General features: G+C 41.5%; 1 protein-coding gene across 2 annotated transcripts; it reads left to right on the top strand.

Annotated features, from left to right (window-relative positions):
• The first annotated feature begins 103 nt into the window (after positions 1-103).
• On the top strand, positions 104-20,745 carry uckl1a (uridine-cytidine kinase 1-like 1a). 2 transcript variants are annotated; one of them, XM_085782816.1, is made up of 15 exons: positions 104-217; positions 5,953-6,146; positions 6,767-6,873; positions 8,658-8,828; positions 11,641-11,712; positions 11,899-12,088; positions 13,041-13,102; positions 14,420-14,436; positions 14,589-14,690; positions 14,791-14,884; positions 17,173-17,235; positions 17,381-17,503; positions 18,405-18,512; positions 18,808-18,964; positions 20,053-20,745. In XM_085782816.1, the coding sequence occupies exons 1-15, from the start codon at positions 174-176 to the stop codon at positions 20,142-20,144; spliced, it is 1,596 nt and encodes a 531-aa protein (XP_085638942.1). In that variant the 5' UTR covers positions 104-173; the 3' UTR covers positions 20,145-20,745. The 2 variants fall into 2 exon arrangements, with proteins under 2 accessions (XP_085638942.1, XP_085638941.1); XM_085782815.1 differs by lacking the exon at positions 104-217 and adding an exon at positions 3,163-3,285.
• Positions 20,746-20,976: the final 231 nt, after the last annotated feature.

The raw sequence follows: 20,976 nt of genomic DNA, 5'->3' as shown, positions 1-20,976 counted from the left end.
CCTTGAAGGGGCGGCTGTAGAAGCACGTGATGACGACATTATAGGATGACGACGCTGATGACGCTGGTGAACTACATTACCCAGAATCCCACCGCATCCATATGTCGAGGAAGGGGAGGAATCAATCCATGGCTTTACCCAGCTGATACCGGCTCCGAGGTCTCGACATCCCCATGGAGACGGAGTGCGGGAAAATAATGTCATCCCGCTCGGACAGGTACATGAACCTCTGACGTGTTTTTATTACTGTGTTTGTTTCTGTTGATAGGAAAAAATACTGCGTGGTTTGTTTTTTATTTTATTTCTAAATGTCTGCAGGCAGGCAGCAGCGTGTTGGAGCTGTGATGTAGCGTTAAACCACACTGACTCCCCCTCCTCCTCCTCCTCCTCCTCCTCTTCCTCCTATAATTAGAGCAAATACAGCTCTGTGTTTCGACTCTAATGTTACTAATACAACAGAAATCCCCTCTCTGCTCGTATATTTTGCATTAACGGCGCCCTACGGTGACAGGATGATGCTGAGTGCAGTTGTTGCAGAAACAGAAACGCGATAAAACACGAAGCTTCTCCCAGAAGTGGGTGAGCTCGTGCGTCACAGCCAGGCTTCCTATTAATGAGAAACCACTAGAAAATCCTGAAACACCTCCGTCATAAATCCTCCAGTATTTTACTTATTAGTCTGTAATAATAGTAATTGTGTGTGTCTGTCTCTGTGTGTGGGTGTGTGTTCAGAGACCATGAGGGATTTTAAGGGATTGTGTCACAGGCTAACAGTCAGGTGGTTATTATCTGCTCTTGAAATATATTAAAGGAAGAGTTAGAGTTTATTTTCAACCTTTAAACTCTGTATTTGTTATTATTATTATTATTATTATTATTATTATTATCCAGCCTGTGGTGAAATGTACATTTATTCATGTACAGTGTTGTAGATATTCAGAGCATTTTTACTTACTTTATAGGCTACTACCCTATACAATACAAATGACCCATTACATTACAAATAAATGTCCCAATTCAAAATGTTAGAATAAAGCTATACTGTAGTAAGTAGAAAATGCATCAAAATGAAAGTACTTTTCATGCAGCAGAATGATAAATGCCACCAATGTTAATAATCATGATTATTACAACATTATTGATGCGTTAATGTGCAAGAACAGCAGCACTTTAATGTTGCAGTTTGGTCGAGGTGAAATACAAACTTGTTGCTGATATAGATTCCCTATGTAACATCTGCTGTTAAAGAAATGTGGATATGTATTTAAAGATGGAAAGTACAAGTGCTTCAAACTCATTTAAGCTTTTTTTTTGTTATTATTTGTTCGTGAGGCCGTAAAATAAACTAAACATGTTCAGTTTATGATAAAATGACAGAGAAAATCATCTAGTTTGAGTCTGAAAGCCTGAATCGGGTTTTATGTGTTTTGATTGATGTTATTGAAATTGTCATTATTGAAATCTATCAGTATAGTTCATAATGCATTTTTCAGCTCTCGTCATTATGTTAATGTGTTATAAGCTACATACGATAAACACACTAACACTATGGTTAGAGCCATTTTACATCAAGTACTTTAACTTTTGTTGCTTGAATCAGGAAACCTGTTAATACTCACGTCTATTTGAGTAATGTATTGAATGCAAAGAGTTTTTTTATTTTTTTTATCCGGGTGAAGAGTCTCAGGAGAGAGAGTGTAAAGCTTATAACAATAAAACTGGCTTCACGTCTATTGACCAGAGGAAAAATAATTGCACCACAATCAATATTTAGAGCTGCGGTCTCACTCAGCTCAGATGAGTTCAGACGAAGTGGCCTCATGAGACCAGCTACAGAAACAGTTAGAAACGTAATAGTTTTAGTGTAAATGTAATGTTATTTCAAGGATCAATGCGCCACCTTTTGTGATTGTTTTTTCTGTTTAAAGGGATAGTTCAACATTTTTAGCAAATTGGCCCATTGCCATAATCCCTATAGTCTTAGCAGTAGGTTCCTTTATTTGTCGGTGCAAGCTATTTTTAGATCAGCGGATTTCTTGGTTTCCCTCATCAAACTCATCAAATACACAATCAAACAACTCCACAACGCTCTGGTGGACAAGTTGTGACCTGCACATTCACCACGCTATGAGATAATAACAGAACGTTACCAGACAGAGTTGTTTTAGAGGTAAATTCATGCAAAGCCGCTGATGCGCGTTGCCTTCAGGGGCAGTTTTTCATCAAGCAGTCTCTGCATTTACCTCTAAAACAACTCTGTCTGGTAACGTTCTGTTATTATCTCATAGCCTGGTGAATGTGCAGGTCACAACTTGTCCACCAGAGCGTTTTGGAGTTGTTGGATTGTGAATTTGATGAGTTTGATGAGGGAAACCAAGAAATCCCATTAGCCTCCGTAGCGTAGCTCTGAACAGCTCGTGGCTCTGCTCCGCCGTTCTAAAAACAGCTTGCACCGACAATTAAAGGTAACAAACCTACTGCTATGACTATAGGGATTATGGCAATGGGCCAATATGCCAAAAATGTTGAACTCTCCCTTTAACATCATTGAAAACTGAATAACAAGTCAAAGTGAGACGTCTGAGGATCTCTGGGAAACTTTGATGGGCATTTTTCACAGTTTTCCCCTGGTGCGTTTGCTGCCAGGGCTTGAATATAGGTCACTATTACACTGTGTTTGTCTCTGTGTGTGTGTCTGTTTGTCTCTGTGTGTGTGTGTGTGTGTGTGTGTGTGATGCTCTGATGTTTTTGTGGATCAGATTCAGTGAACTGAGATAAAGGATCATCAGCAGCAGCAGCAGCTAGAAGAAGAAGACATCCGTCCTGTCCTGTCCTGTCCTCGCTCTCAGGAGCATCTATTAATACCGGGGCCAAGCAGCTCTTTGCTGTCAGTGTCACAGTGTTGATCCTCTTAGTGAGCGCCGTCCCACACACAAACACCGAGAGGAACGAGGGACACATGGGCAGCAGCGTGGAGAGAAAGAGAGAGAGAGGAGAGGTCAGAGTAGTTTGACTGTTCAGGCTCCACAGGTACAGATGGAGTAAAAACACAACAAACTGAGCTGTAATCTGCACCACACAGACTTCTGTCGGTGTTCGTTTGAGATAGACAGAGGTGTTGTTGTAGTTTTTTTTTAGTTTTTTTTTTTATTTAACGAGGTTGTTGCCCCCGGCGACAGACGACGAGCTGAAGAGAAGGAGGTTGTCGTCTGAAGTTGACATGACTCTGCTGGACTGTGCCGGAGCCAGGATCTCTGGCTGCTGGTCCCTCAGGGCGGACCGCAGGTAAGATAGATAGAAGACGTGTGACTGTCGTTATAGCTGCTGCTGCTGCTGCTGTTGTTGTCTGGTCGGTGCAGCCGGGGACGCCACACCACAACGCAGAGATGTGTGTGTGTCTGTGTGTGTGTGTGTGTGCCATAAATAGACTGCGAACAGGGTTTGTTGGGAGGTCAGAGGAAGTGCAGGATCTAGGTTAGTTTTTGCAGGGATTTTGGGGTGTTTTGTTCGTGCTGGGTCTCTGAGGGCTGCTGCCTGCAGTGGAGCCATTACTGAACACAAGCTCTGGAAACTGCATTAGAAACATTCATTAGCACACGCTCTCTCTTTCTCTCTCTCGCTTCCTTTTCTGCTTTGTCCCATTTTGTGTGCAACGTATGTTAAGTTTTGTAGATCATGTGTGAAACAAACAAGCAGAATTACTAATTCAACTCTTAATTAGTACTGCCAGTGGTAAAAAAAACAGCAGGAGTTGCAACTAAATGTGTCCTCAGAGAGAGGGCGTGACGCAGGAGCTGTAAGCTGCGTGTTGAATAAGATCCATAGTAAACACTGGCGTGAGAGTCTGAGCCTAATTACAGTCATCTGAGGTCATTATATCACACTGTGACTTCAACGCAGTGTCAGAAGTTACTGGGACTGGTTACTTCAATCAGGATAGATAGATAGATAGATAGATAGATAGATAGATAGATAGATAGATAGATAGATAGATAGATAGATAGATAGATAGATAGATCTTTATTCTTCTGCCAGGATGCTCCAAAGGGAAATGTGCAAGGAAGATAAATAGGATACAAAGAGGAAGTATATGATAAAATATATCCTACAATGTCTAAAACTTACAGTAGTTAGTTAATTTAAGTTTATTTTGGACATGTTAAAAGAAATAAAACATAACACAGTAATGACAGACAGACACATAACAAAGAAATACTTTGCAAAGACAACACATGAACAAAAACTTTTTTTGGGGGTTCATGTCCAAAAAGGAGTGGGAAGAAGAAAAACGTATTTACTCCCACCCCTTTAAATTAGCTATCAAGCTTTCTTGTCATTATAATCTATACAATAAATTAATTTATGAGCATCCTGGCAGAAGAATTTACTTTGGTATCATGAATAAAGATCTATCTATCTATCTATCTATCTATCTATCTATCTATCTATCTATCTATCTATCTATCTATCTATCTATCTATCTATCTATCTATCTATCTATCTATCTATCTATCTATCTATCTATCTATACAATAGAATATACGCTACAAGTGCAATTATTATTAAATTAAACTCAAGTTTCTCAAATTAGCTTTATGTTGTATGACATGTAGGAATGTCAAAGACTGTATTTTTACTTTTTGCTGCTTAAAACTCAAAAATATTGTGGAAAAAAAAGAGCTTTAACAACAAATACTCAGTGACTGTGGCCGTATACAGTTCATTTAAAATACAGTCAGTATACTATTGTGTACAGTATACTGGTTGTAAATGTACGTATGTTTGGACAGGTGAGAATTTAAAGGAAGAACCTGTTCAGACATGACGCAGCTGAGTTTGACCTCACAGCAGGTTTAACAGCTCGACACGCTTACATAACACACACACACACAACTGTGTTTGTGTAACTGTGGACAAAGATGTTTCGATGTTGAGCTGCAGGTTTGAAGTGTAAGTTTTGCATCTTGACAGTTTCGTTGTTTACTGCCGGTCTCTCTGAAAAAGCCACTGTCAGAATGAGTTATGTCACATTTCTTCCTTGTGAATACTTTTTCTTTTTCTTGCGTAAGTGTCCTTTTCATCTGTACACACGTACAAAATATGAGAAATATGTGTGCGTTTTGTTTTTCACTTCAGTGCTCTTGTACCTTTACCTACATGCTTTCTTTGGTTAGATTCGTAATTTGTATTTTTTGGTAGTGAGTTTGAAACTAATAAATATTTTCAATACTAATACATTAATTTATTACAGTAAAAATTCAAAAAAAACTTCCAGCGCACACTAGAGCATACTAGGATAGACAAGATTTAGTATCAAAAGTAAAAGCAGAGGGGGCGAACAACGCGTTTCACATGTTGCTTCATCAGATTCGCTTTTTCCAATAATTTATTAATTGATGAATCTCTAAAATGAAAGCCCAAGATGATAATATCACATTTCTTTGTCTCTTGGCCTTTAGTGAAGTCTGAATTTTGTTTTCTTTGTGTTTTATCTCTTTATTTTAACTTCATTTTTGTTTGTTGCTGTCAAAACCTTTTATTTAAAGCTGATTTATGACGCTCTCTTCAATTCTTCTTTTCTCTTTCCTAGTTTAATTTGACTTGTAAAGCACTTTGTAACTCTGTTTAGTGCTATATGAATAAAGTTTATTCTTATCATTATGATTATTATTTTGTTACAGTCTAAAAGTTTTCAGATGTGACATTCACAGAACAGTAAATCCTCATGGGTGAACAGCTGAAAAAACGTTTGACATCTGTGACTGACAGCCTGTTTGATTAATTGACAATCAATAATTGTCTATTATTTCCCTGTCACTCAACTTATCGATGAGTCATCTCAGCTGCATTTTGTTCCTGCTCCCCTTCATTCACTCAGTCGCTCTGTGTCGAGGAGCATTGCCGTGTGTGTGTTCAGACTGTGACCTGTGTTGTTGTTGTTGTGTTTTCCAGTGGGAGTGGGGAGGACTCGTTGGACCGGCTGCTGCCCCCCCCCTCCACGGCCCCCCCGCGCAGGAAGAGCTCCACCATGCTGAGTCAAGCCGAGCCTCCTCTGCTCCGCACCGGCACGCGCACCATCTACACGGCCGGGCGACCGCCGTGGTACGACGAGCACGGAGCGCAGTCCAAAGAGGCCTTCGTCATCGGTACGACGACACTCGTCTTTTTTACTTGTGTCTAGGGAAGTCACGATTATAGATTTTCTTTGTACGATTATTGTCAGAGAAATAATCACGGTAGTACGATTATCACGATTATTTATGCATTAATTAATTTCACAACACTATGAATGTGTGAAATCAAACACAGTCAGAATATAATTACGTAACTACTATTCATATATAACCAATTATTAATCCTCCAGGGGAAGTGTTTTAAATATTCAAATCATTAATTGTCATCTATACCAAATGTTTAAGTTTATTTTAATTGTTTGTTTGTTTCTTTTATCACAAATGACACGCTAACATTTAAATTCCTACCACTTGTATGTTACGTTAGGTAAATGGACCAGTATTTCTTACATTTACATTTAATTTGGTGCACATCTGCCTCCGTATTTCCAACATTATCTATTTTGGAGAGTGACGACGGTATTTAGGAATCTTTACGATTAATTAATTGTCGCGATTAATTGTGAAAACAAGTAGCTAATCGTGACATCCCTACTTGTGTCTGTGTCTGCACATGCAACACGACCAGACAACATTAGACACACTCTGAAACACAAACATAATGGGCCTTTGAAATGTGTGTGTGTGTGCAGGGCTGTGTGGGGGCAGCGCCTCAGGGAAAACCACCGTGGCCAATAAGATCATAGAGGCTCTGGATGTGCCGTGGGTGGTGCTGTTGTCCATGGACTCTTTCTACAAGGTGAGTGAGTTTTTTCTCCTTTTTTTTAATCTAAAACTTTATCTCTCCAGCTCTGTGGCTTCACTGTTGTCACATCTGGTTTAGTGAGTTTGTTTAAAAAAGCATAATTTTAATCAATTACAGACATCCAATGCCTTTCAATCACAGGTTTGAGTTAATGACGATTTGCAGTAATTTTCAGATTGAAGCCTGCAAATCTCATTGTGAATATTTGGTGCATTAAAGGAGAATTCCGGTCATTTTTGACCCCTAAATCGTTTTCCTGATGGTCACCCAGTGTTGATGCAGGCAAACCGGAGTTACACCATGGCTACCCGGCGCTAGGGATAGCGACAACGCTAACCTATGGGGGCAATTCTTTCAACCACAACAAACACTCAGAAAACAATCAAATATTTATGGTACATGACTGGAATCCTTAGAGACACCACTGAACTCATATAGTTACAGTATAAACAGTATAAACTTTGTGTTTTTGCATGTAGCCACTCACCTCAGATAGCCGAACTCTGAAACATCCTGGAAAGACATTACTATCCGATCGCAGAGCGCCTGCTCTCCCCGCCACAGAAACAAACACTTTTTCCTTGTTGTGATGATTTCTTTACTAAAATAAACGGTTGGAGATATTTTGGACATTACCACTGCACTTAAAAGTTGATTTAAACAAAAAAATATATTTTCAATCAAAACAAAAAACATTTCAATAAAATAAAAAAAGGGTTTGAATGCAAAAATATTTATTATTTGATTGAATAATAGAGACACAAATGTATCTCCATACCGAGGCCCAAATGCAGCTGTTTGCAGATGCTGCTGCTCTTTGTATAAATAACTTGCTCATAACAACTTAAATTGTGACGACATGTCAGTGTTGTGTTCACAGACTGTTTCTGCTGCCTCCCAAGTGGACAAGAACTAGTTGTTGCTGGTTTAATTTAATAATCTTTAAAAAAAAACACATTTACTGTATATCTACAGCTGTGAAGGTGCAGCAGCAGTGCACATCAAATTCATAATAATAACAATAAGCTATTTTAAAAAGGGTATATATATTTATTAACACATCATCATTTTAAAATAATGCCCTGAATCATTTCTGCTCTTGTTCTCTGAATGTGATATTAACATGCATGTAAAACACAATAATGAGTCCACAAATGGAAATAAATGTATGTGTGAAGACAGGCGATAATGAAACAAACCTTTTATTCTCATCATTTAACTGTTGTTGATGAATAAATATTAGTTTAAATGGCTTTTTTCAAACAGAAATGTAAATAAATGCTATAAACTCAACATTTTATGGTGTTGGAAAATTAGCCAGACAGAATGAAGAACTCAGAGAAACTGTTTCATTATTTTTCAACATTAAAAAATTCCATTAATTATGGCAATAAAAAGGAAAATTAATCGTTTGTTTGAGCCCTAAAAGGCTTTTAGGAGGAGAGAAGATATGTTTTCTTTTGTCCTCAGAGGAAAAGTTTGGCAAAACATTTCTGGAACCTCCTCTTAAGCTGCAATGTCCAATTTTTTATTTTTTACATTTTATTTCATGTACAATGTGTTAATCAGCCTTCGGTGGGTTTTGTAACTCTGTGGTGATTCACCGTGTTTACGCCCTGGTGAGCTCAACACCTGCTGCTTCTTCAGACGCACAGACCTGAGATCTGTATCGACCTCTTCCTCCTCCTCTAACTGAGCAACAAAGTGAAGAATCATGTTTTCCTTAAAAAAGTTGAACCTTCAGTGTTGATCTTCTCTTGTGTGTTTGTGTCTCACAGGTTTTATCGCCGGAGGAGCAGGCGCTGGCGGCCAGCAACGACTACAACTTCGATCATCCCGGAGCGTTTGACTTTGAGCTGCTGGTCACGACCCTCAGGAAGCTGAAGCAGGGCAAGAGCGTGAAGATCCCCGTGTACGACTTCACCACGCACGGCCGCCAGAAAGACTGGGTGAGCTGCTGCTGCTGCTGCTGCTGCTGCTATCGTTGTTGTTGTTGTTGTTGTTGTTGTTGTTGTTGTTGTTGTTGTTGTTGTTGTTATATCACAGAGAAGAAGCTTTGGTTTCACAGTTTGAACGTTTTTCTGCAGCTTTTTATTCATCAATCAACCTGAAGACGTAGAGCTGCTCATTAGGGGCATAAAGTCTAAATTTCTGTTAAAGCTACATTGTGTAGGAATTACTCCCATCTAGTGTTGCGGTTGTATATCGCAAGCAACTCAATCGTATTTTTCATGCTGCATTCACGTGAAATTGGGCAGACGGCAGATGGACGACAGCCGCTGCACATAACGGCATAAACAAGCCTCTATGTAAACAAGTGGTCCGTCAGCACGAGGCAAAACAATAAACGTGACAATATGTTGTCATGGCGATGTGGTATTGTTTTACCTGACCCACGTTTTACTGGCTTTCTCTCAACTTCTGTGACTAAAACGACATCTGGTTTGTTACCGACGGCCGTCTGCCCGACTGCAGGTGAATGCAGCATCAGTGTAACGCTCCATTCCTCCTCACTGCGTTACCGCGGTGACTTTTCACAGACGCCACCTCGACCTGAGCCGGCAGCTCCGGTGTCTCCGCTGAGTTTCCGTGGTTTCCTACCGTCACGCTGCCACTGAACGTAAAAACATGGCGACACCACATGGCAGCAGCACCGAGCTTACCCGCTCCATGTAGATATGAATGATATGAACGGCTAATTCAGAGCTGAAAGGAACACTTCAGTTTGTTTGTTTTTTTTTGTTTTTTAAAGTATATTTTTCGGCTTTTTGCCTTTATTTGATAGTGATGACAGTAGAGATAGACAGGAAATGGGGAGGCAGAGAGAGGGGGAATGACACGCAGGAAAGGTCTGCCCGATGCGGGATTCGAACCGGGGACGCCTGCGGCGAGGACTGTAGCCTCTACATGGGGCGGCCGCTCTACCCACTGCGCCACGCACCGCCCAAACACTTCAGTTTGTTGATGGGGGGGATTACTGATTAATGAAAAACAGACTTTTGAACCAAATAATCGATTTTCGTGAATAGAGAACAGGAGAAGTTACACAATGTCCCTTTAAAGATCCAATGTGTGATGTGGGGGGCGGGGGAGACCGTGATATATTATCTAGTGGTCCGATTCTAGTTGTCTAGTGCAGTGCTCACTCACTCACTCCGAGGATAAAAAAACTTGTTTACCACGACAGGGAGTATTTCAGGAGTATGAAGCGATGAGGTGAAGATCTAAACCATTTTACGATACGTCTGCTGTTTCCTCCTCCTCCTTCTTCTTTCCTTCTGCCTTCTTTTACGTTGGTTTATTTATGAACGTGAAACTCTTGAAACGTGCTCTCTGTCTGGCTGGATTTTCCGTTCAGGCTGCCGTACAAACATGGCAGCGCAAGACGGCGACACTCTCTAAAGCAAGACCCTTGCTATATGTAGATATAAAATAATAATTACAAGGCTACGAAAACCAAACACATTTTATTTTATAGCGATTATACACTTATACAACTATATTTATGGGTTGTATATTCAGATTTTGCCAATAAATCTTGACAATTATTACACACTGGACCTTTAATGTGAACAGTTCAGCAACTGGAAGATGAAATGATCTCCAAAAAGGCAAGAAGTTACATTACATTACTTTACATTTTAATCGATATATATTTTTATTTTATTTTCATCTTTTACATTTTCAAAATGACAGAAAAGCAAAATGTTTGGGCCCCCTGCATACAGTAGTTAGTAGCTAGTAGCCCCCCCATTGGAAACTATTACAGCGAGTAAATAGTAAATATCTTGAGAGCTCAAGTCTCCTGGGTTTCCCGTTCTTTTACAGGCTGCTGCTGTGTTTCCCCTTTTCTCTCCAAAACTGTAGAAAACAAAAATAACACACTGATATTGCCTAAAATATTGCAAAAACAGAGTGTTTCATGTTTAACCTGATGCCTTTTGGAGATCGTTTCATCTTCCACTTGCTGAACTGTTCACATTAACAGACATTTTGAACCCAGGGGTGCCCAAACCTTTGCATGATGCCACTGTAATAATAAAACATCAATACATCGATTCAATGATCAACAAGCATCGATCCAAAGTGAAAACATTAAACAGACATATAACTGCATATCATCATTCAAAGACACGCCTTTATTTTGAAATTTCCCCTGGCAGATCTGAGCGATGATGAGTGTGTCTGCTGCAAGACGCGTGTGAAGCTAATGACTAAGATCTAAAAATATCTGGTTTGAGACTCTAAACAGGAGAAAAGGTTCACACCACAATCCCTCTTTAAATAGACAGTTCAGTATCTCAAAATGTGAGACTTTAGAATGAAGAAGAGGCTGATTTTAGATTATTTTTCATTTATATGTCTGGTTGAGCTCAGAAATGATAAGTTAGTTGTATTTTGAGATTTGATACAAATAAAAGTGACTTAGTGGTCCTTCAATCGAATCAAAATCTTATCTTCTAGTTATGAAACTTGTGATTTTCACCCCTACACCAACAGGAAACCACATTCAGCTGCAGAGAAAACATCCTTTAAAACATTAATGGGTGTGTTTTACATGTGTAAACGAGTGAAAGTGACACGGCTGCAGCGGTTTCTCTCTGTAAACATGTTTTTTTCCTGCAGTATAAGCAGCAGCATGTTCCTCTAAAGTGACGCTCTGCAGCTTTAATCTGAGACGAGTTAAACCGACTGTTCGTGAAGTTGTGTTTTACGCTTTGAAGACTCTCACTTCTTCTCTTTTTCTCGTCCTTTATGCAGAAAAATGTGTACGGAGCCAGCGTAATCATATTTGAAGGAATTATGTCTTTTGCAGACAAAGAGCTTCTTCAGGTGAGGCGTTCAGGTGCTTTTTTCTTTTTCCTGCTTTTTGAAGAATTCCTGAGTGAAGTAATCACCGGCAGCTTTTTTGTTTGAGCAGCTGCTTTGTTGAAGTAAATGTTATTGAACTGTTCGGCGTGTGTGTGTGTGTGTGTGTGTGTGTGTGTGTGTGTGTGTGTTTGCTCTTTCCACCTGCAGCTCCTGGATATGAAAATCTTTGTGGACACAGACTCAGACATCCGGCTGGTCCGCCGGCTCCGCAGGGACATCACAGAGCGAGGACGAGACATCGAAGGCGTCATCAAGCAGTACAACAAGTTTGTGAAGCCGGCGTTCGAGCAGTACATCGAGCCGACCATGAGGCTGGCCGACATCGTGGTGCCGAGAGGTCGGAGAGACGGACGCCGCCATTTTTATTATTCTTAACCCTCCTGTCGTCCTTCTGTTCCCTTCCTCCATCCTTCCTTCTTTCCTTTCTTCCTTTCTCCCTTTCCTTCTTTCCACAATCCTTTTCCCCTTCCTTCCTTCCCTTCGTCCTTACTTCTTCTTCCTTCCTCTTTTGATCCACTTGACCTGATCTGTTCCCTCCCTTCATCTTTCTTTCCTTCCCTTTTCCGTTCCTTCTTTCCTCCTTTCTTTTCCTTCCTTGAATGAATCTGTTCCCTCCCTCCATCTTTCTTTCCTTCCTTCTTTCCTTCCTTCCTTTTTCCCTTCCTTCTTTCCACAATTATTTTTCCCTCCCTCCCTTCCTTCCTTCCGTCCTTCCTTCCCTTCGTCCTTACTTCTTCCTTCCTTTTTGACCCAATTGACCCAATCTGTTCCCTCCCTCCATCTATCTTTCCTTCCTTTTCCCTTTCCTTTTTCCTCCCCTCTTTCCCCTTGTCCTTCCTTCTTTACCTTTATCCTGCCTTCCTTCCTTCCTTCCTACCTATCTTCCTTCTCTCCCTTCGTCCTTTCTTCCTTCCTTCCCTTCTTCCTTCCTTGAATGAATCTGTTCCCTCCCTCCATCTTTCTTTCCTTCCTTCTTTCCACAATCCTTTTTCCCTCCCTCCCTTCCTCCCTTCCTTTCTTCCTTCCTTCCCTTTGTCCTTACATCTTCCTTCCTTTTTGACCCAATCTGTTCCCTCCCTCCCTCCATCTATATTTCCTTCCTTTTCCCCTTCCTTTTTTCCTACCATCTTTCCCTTTGTCCTTCCTTCCTTCTTTCCCTTCGTCCTTCCTTCCTTCCTTCCTTCCTTCCTTTCTTGGCCCAGGAGGACAACAGGAGGGTTTTAACTGTGTTTCAAAGCAGCAGCAGCAGCAACAGGCCAAATGACTCTGTGTTGTTTTCTCTCTCGAAGGCGGCGGGAACATGGTGGCCATCGACCTCATCGTCCAGCATGTTCACAGCCAACTGGAGGAGGTGAGTGAGTGTGTAAGCGGGCGCAGACGGTGGCGCCACCATGTGGTCAAACACTGTAACACAGAGACAGAGAGACACAGAGAGAGATACTGTAGAGAGAGAGAGGAAGGTCATAAACTGTTTGTATTGTATTGATCCTGCTCCAAAGTCTGGTGATATTTTAAATGAATCACATTAAAAACGTCATTATAGAAATGGTTCAGTAGTTTTTTATCGAATCAGGATCCACCTCTGATCCCCTGTTGAACTGAAATCCTTTAAAATCCTCTGTCCTTTGTTTGTTTCACACTGTCCAAACCTCAACCACAGACGTTCTTCTGTGATGAACGGGTGTGAAGCCGTCACCACATGTAATTCATCACTGCTCTGCGACTCTCATTAACCCTTCCCTCGCTCATTTTTCTTTCTTTTGCTTATAAAGAAAATTAAATTACGTATTCTACTCCTCATTGAGGGTTTGTACCTCCCCTGCAGAGGCTGCAGATTCATTCTCTTTTATCGTTATTCAAATATGAATTAAAGAAGTTGCAGATTTTTCTGTAAATATGAGACACTGAATACGACCTGAGGGTAAAATTATTGCTCTCTGGGCAACAGGTTATTTAATACCTGGTCAACACTGTTGAAATCAGAACACTCGTCTTCCTCGTGTTGTCAGAAAGAAGCTTTTAACATGTTAGACGGTGAATGAATATTTAAGCAAGACTCTTATTCTGAAAATTCTGCATTTCACAGTTGCATCGGTTGTGTCCAGTTGTGTCGTCTCCGTAGTCGTCTGTGGTAAAACTATCAGACAGAGCTGGTGATTGAAATGTTGATTTAAGGATTCATTGGCTCCTGAGCTGAACAAATCCAGGCTCTTTACCCAGATGACACCAGATCCAAAATGGCAGCCATCACTGAGCCCACATGGGCGCAACGTTTTTGTTTTTTTGTTCCTTTTATTATCACGAACAAACACACTCACAGTTTATTTTGATCTGCGGCCTGGTGCTGTGTAAATACTGTGACTGCAAATCCACAGCTGAAAATAGTCCCCAACAAACACAATCAACGTTTTCCTCCTGCTCGAGCGACGAGTGGTGAAAATCACAGAAAGTTTATATTTGTTTCCTCATTTTAAAGATTTACGTCTTCAGCGGTATTTAACAGACATGCTGTGGAAATCCTGAAGCATTAAGAGGTGTTTTGAAAGGATTTGTAAAACCAGAACAGTCTTATCCTCTGAAATCCTTTTATCTTCTGACTTATCTTTTCTTTTTCTTTTTCTTTTTTTACCCTGTCTCATTGTTTTTCTCTCATCCTCTCTTCATGCAGCGTGAGCTCAGTGTCAGGTACGCTTGTACATATTGTCACTTGTTGTTTTTGGATCAGTCGCTCTGTGTTTAGAGAACTTGGCCTCGTCGGTAACTCTCTGTATCTTCGCTCTAAAGTCCGACTGCTTCATGTAGCAGAGAATCAGAGTTAAAAAACCCTTTTCTCTCAGGGCGCTCCTGGCCTCGGCTCAGCAGACTCAGCCGCCGCTGCCTCAGACGCTCAGCGTGTTGGAGAGTACGCCGCAGGTCAGAGGCCTTCACACCATCATCAGGTACCGGGGCCGTCGCCGCAGTCTGCAGCTCTTGTGTGATTGTGCAAAAGTGAAAACAATATGACTTTATTAATAACGTCTAATTTTCACTCTGCTGCAGGAACAAAGACACGAGTCGAGACGAGTTCATCTTCTACTCTAAGAGGTTAATGCGGCTTCTCATAGAGAATGCACTCACCTTTCTGCCATCTAAGGTACTTTAAAGCAGCTGCCATCTATGTTTTTATATGAACAATTAATCACATTATTACTCATGTGAAATGGATGAACCCACAGATGATAAGTCAGAGTTTTAGAGAGTTTTTCACATGTCTACTTAAAAGGATTGTTCAACATTTTGGCTCATCAAATACACAATCCAACAACTCCAAAACGCTCTGGTGGACAAGTTGTGACCTGCACATTCACCACGCTATGAGATAATAACAGAACGTTACCAGACAGAGTTGTTTTAGAGGGAAATTCATGCAAAACCGCTGATACGCGTTGCCTTCAGGGACAGTTTTTCATCAAACAGTCTCTGTATTTACCTCTAAAACAACTCTGTCTGGTAACGTTGTGTTATTATCTCATAGCGTGGTGAATGTGCAGGTCACAACTTGTCCACCAGAGCGTTGTGGAGTTGTTGGATTGTGTATTTGATGAGTTTGATGAAGGAAACCAAGAAATCCCATTAGCCTCCGTAGCGTAGCTCTGAGCAGCTCTGCTCCGCCGTTCTAAAAATAGCTTGCACTGACAATTAAAGGTAACGAACCTACTGCTAAAACTATAGGGATTATGGTAATGGACCAGTTTGCCAAAATGTTGAACTATCCCTTTAAAGAAAGAGTTTAAGTGTTAGCAGATAAAGAGCTGGATTTTTCCCTGAGGAGTTGGCTGAGGGGGGAAAAAACAGAGCCAAAATTCATGAAATGTTTAAAATAAGCAACTGTTTGCTAACATATGAATCTAAAATGTGACTGAATGTGGTCACAGTTTGTTTTCACTGCCCCCAAGTGGACAAAATAAGTCACAAAAATTCACTTCACCACAGGTGTAAAGGACCTTATCAGTGGTTCTGCACGTTTGAGACTGTCACATACAAATCATCTTAACAACTTAACGGCTGAGAGCAGCTTTAATTTATGTTATTATAATTTTAAAACAGCTTCCAAACAAAGACATCAAGTCAATCTCTGTTTTCAAATGTTTAATTTTCGGTGGATTCGAGCAGCAGGTGTTTGGACGTATTAAAGGAAACAGAACCGATATGGATGGTGCACAGTATAACCATTAACATCCCATAATGCACTGCTCTGCCAGCTGATTCAGATTTCTGTATTAAGATGCCAAGAGGAGGGTTCATCGTTGAGACTAAACACAGTGAACGGAGTCAGACGTCGAACATATTGATGAACTGAGCTCAGACGTGATCGGACTGAATCAATAACGACAGGGATAAATAAACATTTAAGACATTTAGGAGCTCTGGTCCTCGGAGATACAGTCAGAGGAGTTGTCCTGCCTCGCCAAGGCAACAAGGAAACCTGCTGGTTTGGTTTCTGTCTGTGCCCACGGAGGGAATAGTCAGTCCAATCAATACTGGGTTGTTCTGATTGATCGCCTTCATCCTGTGAGGAAACATGAGGAGAGGACGGCGAAGCCACTGTCGACTCAGAGAGGGAGTTAAAGCAAAAATAGTGGGTTTAGTTGTAGTTTAAAGGTATAATACGTAGGAATTCCCCCCATCTAGCGGTGCGGTTGCATATCGGAACGTATTCTTGATGTTGCATTCACGTGAAATCGGGCAGACGTCAGACAGACAACAGACGCTGCATGTAACAGGATAAACAAGCCTCTATGTAAACAAGTGGTCCGCCAGCACGAGGCAAAACAATACAGGCGTGACAATATGTTGTCATGGTGATGTTGTATTGTTTACCTGACCCATGTTTTACCGTCTTTCTCTCGTCGAGTAAAATGACATCCGGTTGGTTTGCCGACGGCCGTCTGCCTGACTGCACCTGAATGCAACACCAGTGCCTCCGTCCTTCCTCACACTACACAGTGGTGACAGTTTTAACAGGCGCTACCTGGAAAACTTTCTCCCCGAGCCAACAGCTCCGTGAGTTTCCGTGGTTACCTACGGTCACGCACGCTGCCACTGAACGTAAGAAATGGCGATGCAACATGGCCGCCTCGGTTCGGTGCGTCGCCCACTTATGTATTTGTAACGACTTGTAACAACTCATTCTAAGGTACGAGAAAGCTTTCATTTGTATGCGGGTGTGATTCGACACAGTTTCAGTGAAATACGTATTTATGAAAGCAATATTTTGATTTTTGCTAATAAAAAAACAAATAAGTTACATACTGGGGCTTTAACAGCAGATATGTTGTTATTCTCCTTTTGTATCTGAACAAAAACCTGCACATTGTGTGTGTGTGTGTGTGTGTGTGTGTGTGTGTAGTAAAATTCTTCCTCCTGTGTGTCCTCCAACAGCCGTGCATCGTTCAGACTCCACAGGGCCACGAGTACGAGGGACGCAGCGACAACGGCAGAGGGGTGAGTGATGCTCCGGGTTTTTACAAGGTCTTGTTAACTTGCAGTCGAGAGTGTGTGTGTGTGTGTGTGTGTGTGTGTGTGTGTGTGTGTGTGTGTCCTCGGCATCCCCGTCCTCACACACACACCATACTCGTCGTCTCTGCAGATCACCGGCGTGTCCATCCTGCGGGCAGGAGAGACCATGGAGCCCGCCCTGAGGGCCGTGTGCAAAGACGTCCGCATCGGCAAGATCCTGATCCAGACCAACCTGGACTCAGGAGAACCAGAGGTGAATCAATAAATAGATAAATACATTTTACCATCAGTTACTCACAAAATATTTGTGATACATATAGGGCTGGGTCTTGACTAAACATGAAAATCACTTTTTGCAGAAAAAACAACTGGCCAGGAAGGGGTTAAAAATTTTGAAACCCATGTCAAAACACATCATTTCTATGGGGCTCTATGGGCTTTAGGGCTGGTGACAGTATTTTAGTGATAAAAAAAAGGAGATATCCAAAATCCCCTCGGTGAAAACTTCTGACTATAATATGTCAACAAAATAAAACAAGAATTTTTAAAGGGGCTTTATCCATTGTTCAGATTTCGGTTCTGGAAATTATTGCCTCATTTACATATTTAAACATAAAATTTAACAAAACTTGTAATACAAAAAACATTTGTCTTAATGTGAGTAATACACTTGGGAAGTTTCATGGTGATATCTGTTAGTTAAAATTTTTTACTTTAAAATACATTAAAAAACCCATAGGCGGAGGTGGACGTTTTTGAAGGTTCATGGATGTTGTAAAAATGTATTACGGGTCCAAAAAATGGATTTTCATTCTGAAACTCGGGACATCCAGAGATTACCCAAAGATAAACATCCTTGCCAAAAATCAGGCCCCAGTGACCTTTCATTTGACCGTGGAGAGTTGGGAAAGTGTGAGAGGTGGACAAATATGTAACTGTTGTTGTTTATTTTTTTGATCGTGTCTCAAAATCACATCACATCAAATTGCATCAGATAAAAAGACGAAAGTATTTTTGATTGTTTTCCTGTTTTGTTTTTTTTTAATTCTTCCACATGATGTGTGTCTCCGTGGTAACTACCCTTCCTGCCTCTGTAACCATGGTAACCTGTCTCCTCCTCTCTCCCTCTCCCTCTCTCTCTCCGGCCTCGCCAGCTGCATTACCTGCGTCTGCCCAAAGACATCAGCGAAGATCATGTCATCCTAATGGACAGCACGGTCTCCACCGGCGCCGCCGCCATGATGGCGGTGCGAGTCCTATTGGTGGGTGGAGATTAGCATCGTCGTTACTCCTCAGTGTGACCGCGGCAGCAGGGACGAACGACCCCGCTCCTCTTACATCACATCACGTGTCTGTTTGTGTGTTTGTCCTGGTTTTTTTATTAGCACGTCGTCTTCTTCCTCTTCTCCTGTCAGATCGTTTCTCTTAGTTTTATTTTTTCCTTCCTGATCGCGACAGATCAGACTCTGACAGCTGTTGATGTGTGTGTGTGTGTCTGTGTGTGTGTGTGTGTGTGTGCGTGTGTCTGTGTGTGGGTGTGTGTGTGTGTCTGAGCAGGACCACGAGGTGCAGGAGGACCGGATCGTGTTGGTGTCGCTGCTGATGGCCGAGCTGGGCGTTCACTCCGTGGCCTACGCCTTCCCCAAGGTTAAAATCATCACCAGCGCCGTGGACAAGAGTCTGGACGACTCCTTACACGTAATTCCTGGTATCGGTAAGAAGAGAACAAAAACGACGACGACAACAACGACAACTTGCACGTGCTCACTCTCACTATTTATAACCGCGTGTCTCACACACACACACCTGGTTCAAAGCAGAACTTGGAAACCTCTGAGCCTTTGAAGAGTTTAAATAACAGCTGATGTACGACGACGTGTTCGGCTCCCAGCGCTGCTTTTAGGTTGATGCAGGAATTAAAAAGTATATTTATCAGTTGATAAACCTTATTTAGACACTTTAAGATGAACATTGATGTGCTATGTTCCACTAATTCATTATTTTAAAGGAATAGTTCAACATTTTTGGCAAATTGGCCCATTGCCATAATCCTTATAGTCATAGCAGTAGGTTCGTTACCTTTAATTGTCGGTGCAAGCTGTTTTTAGAACGGCGGAGCAGAGCCGCGAGCTGCTCAGAGCTACGCTACGGAGGCTCATGGGATTTCTTGGTTTCCCCTCATCAAACTCATCAAATACACAATCCAACAATTCACAACGCTCTGGTGGACAAGTTGTGACCTGCACATTCACCACGCTATGAGATAATAACAGATCGTTACCAGACAGAGTTGTTTTAGAGGTAAATTCATGCAAAACCACTGATGCGCTTTCCCGTCGGGGCAGTTTTTCATCAAGCAGTCTCTGTATTTCCCTCTAAAACAACTCTGTCACGTAACGTTCACTTATTATCTCATAGCGTGGTGAATGTGCAGGTCACAACTGAGCGTTGTGGAGTTGTTGGATTGTGTATTTGATGAGTTTGATGAGGGAAACCAAGAAATCCCATGAGCCTCCGTAGTGTAGCTCTGAGCAGCTCACGGCTCTGCTCCACCGTTCTAAAAATAGCTTGCACCGACAATGAAAGGTAACGAACCTACTGCTATACTGACTATAGGGATTATGGCAATGGGCCAGTTTGGCAAAATGTTAAACTACCCCTTTAAGACACCAGGGAACTATTTAGATTTGTGGAAAAGGGGCATAATATGTCTCCTTTAATGTCTCTTAATGTTTATTCTAGTTGTGATTTTATCATTTCCTTCAGCTCCAGACTCTGACTCCGCTGTTGTGTGTTTTGTAGGAGACTTCGGGGACCGGTACTTTGGGACGGACGGGTCGGACGGTTGGAGCGACGACGACGACGACGACGACACGGAGCAGCCGTCGCACTGACACAAAAAACATCTGTGAGATCTTTGACAGGAAAAAACACGAGCAACACTACTTGAAAAAACAAAACCTCTGTTACCGTGCGTCTTCTTCAGGCCGTAGACAAGCAAAAAAAAACAACAACAACAACAAACAAACACACAAGAAAAAACACTGTTCTGTTCACGTCTCATGTTCTGGACATGAAGTTTTCTACTCGACACGACAGACGAGTCTCAGTCAGTTCTGCATGACGGGATGTTCTATTGCTGTATTTACAACTCAGAGCTCATCGTAAATATTTTCATACTCAGAGTCACAGAGGTGAAACAGTGCCAATAACATAGAGGTGCAATAAATCAACAACAACATTATTTATTATTAATATTATTAATATCTCATCCAGCATCAGGTTGCACCAGCTGTTTGAAAATCCAGTTCTCAGTGACACTGACAGAGAGTCGAGTTGCAGCTGAGGATTATGGGATATTGAGGTTTTTTTTTCTCTCTTAGAAATAAACCATAAATATGATGAAGTTAATAATAACGTTCATGTGTAGGGAGTCGTAGCAAACTGTGCAGTTGTTTGTTGAGACTTTGACCTCATGGTGGCGCCGGAGGAGAAGACAGACAGATGTTTCTAACTCACGTCACATGTTGAGCTTCAAATTCCAGTCGTTCGCTTTATTATCATGTGAATAGAAACTCGTATAAATGTGTTTAACTCTCCTGTTGCCCACCTGGGTCAAGGAAGGAAGGAAGGAAGGAAGGAAGGACAAAGGGAAAGATGGGAGGAAAGAAGGAATGGAAAAAGGAAGGAAAGATAGATGGAGGGAGGAAACAGATTAAGTCAATT

The sequence above is a fragment of the Trachurus japonicus genome, chromosome 7 (genome assembly GCF_045865225.1).
Source record: "Trachurus japonicus isolate A0001 chromosome 7, Traja_1.0".
Classification (NCBI taxonomy): domain Eukaryota; kingdom Metazoa; phylum Chordata; class Actinopteri; order Carangiformes; family Carangidae; genus Trachurus; species Trachurus japonicus.
This window is presented reverse-complemented; position numbering and strand designations above follow the sequence as displayed.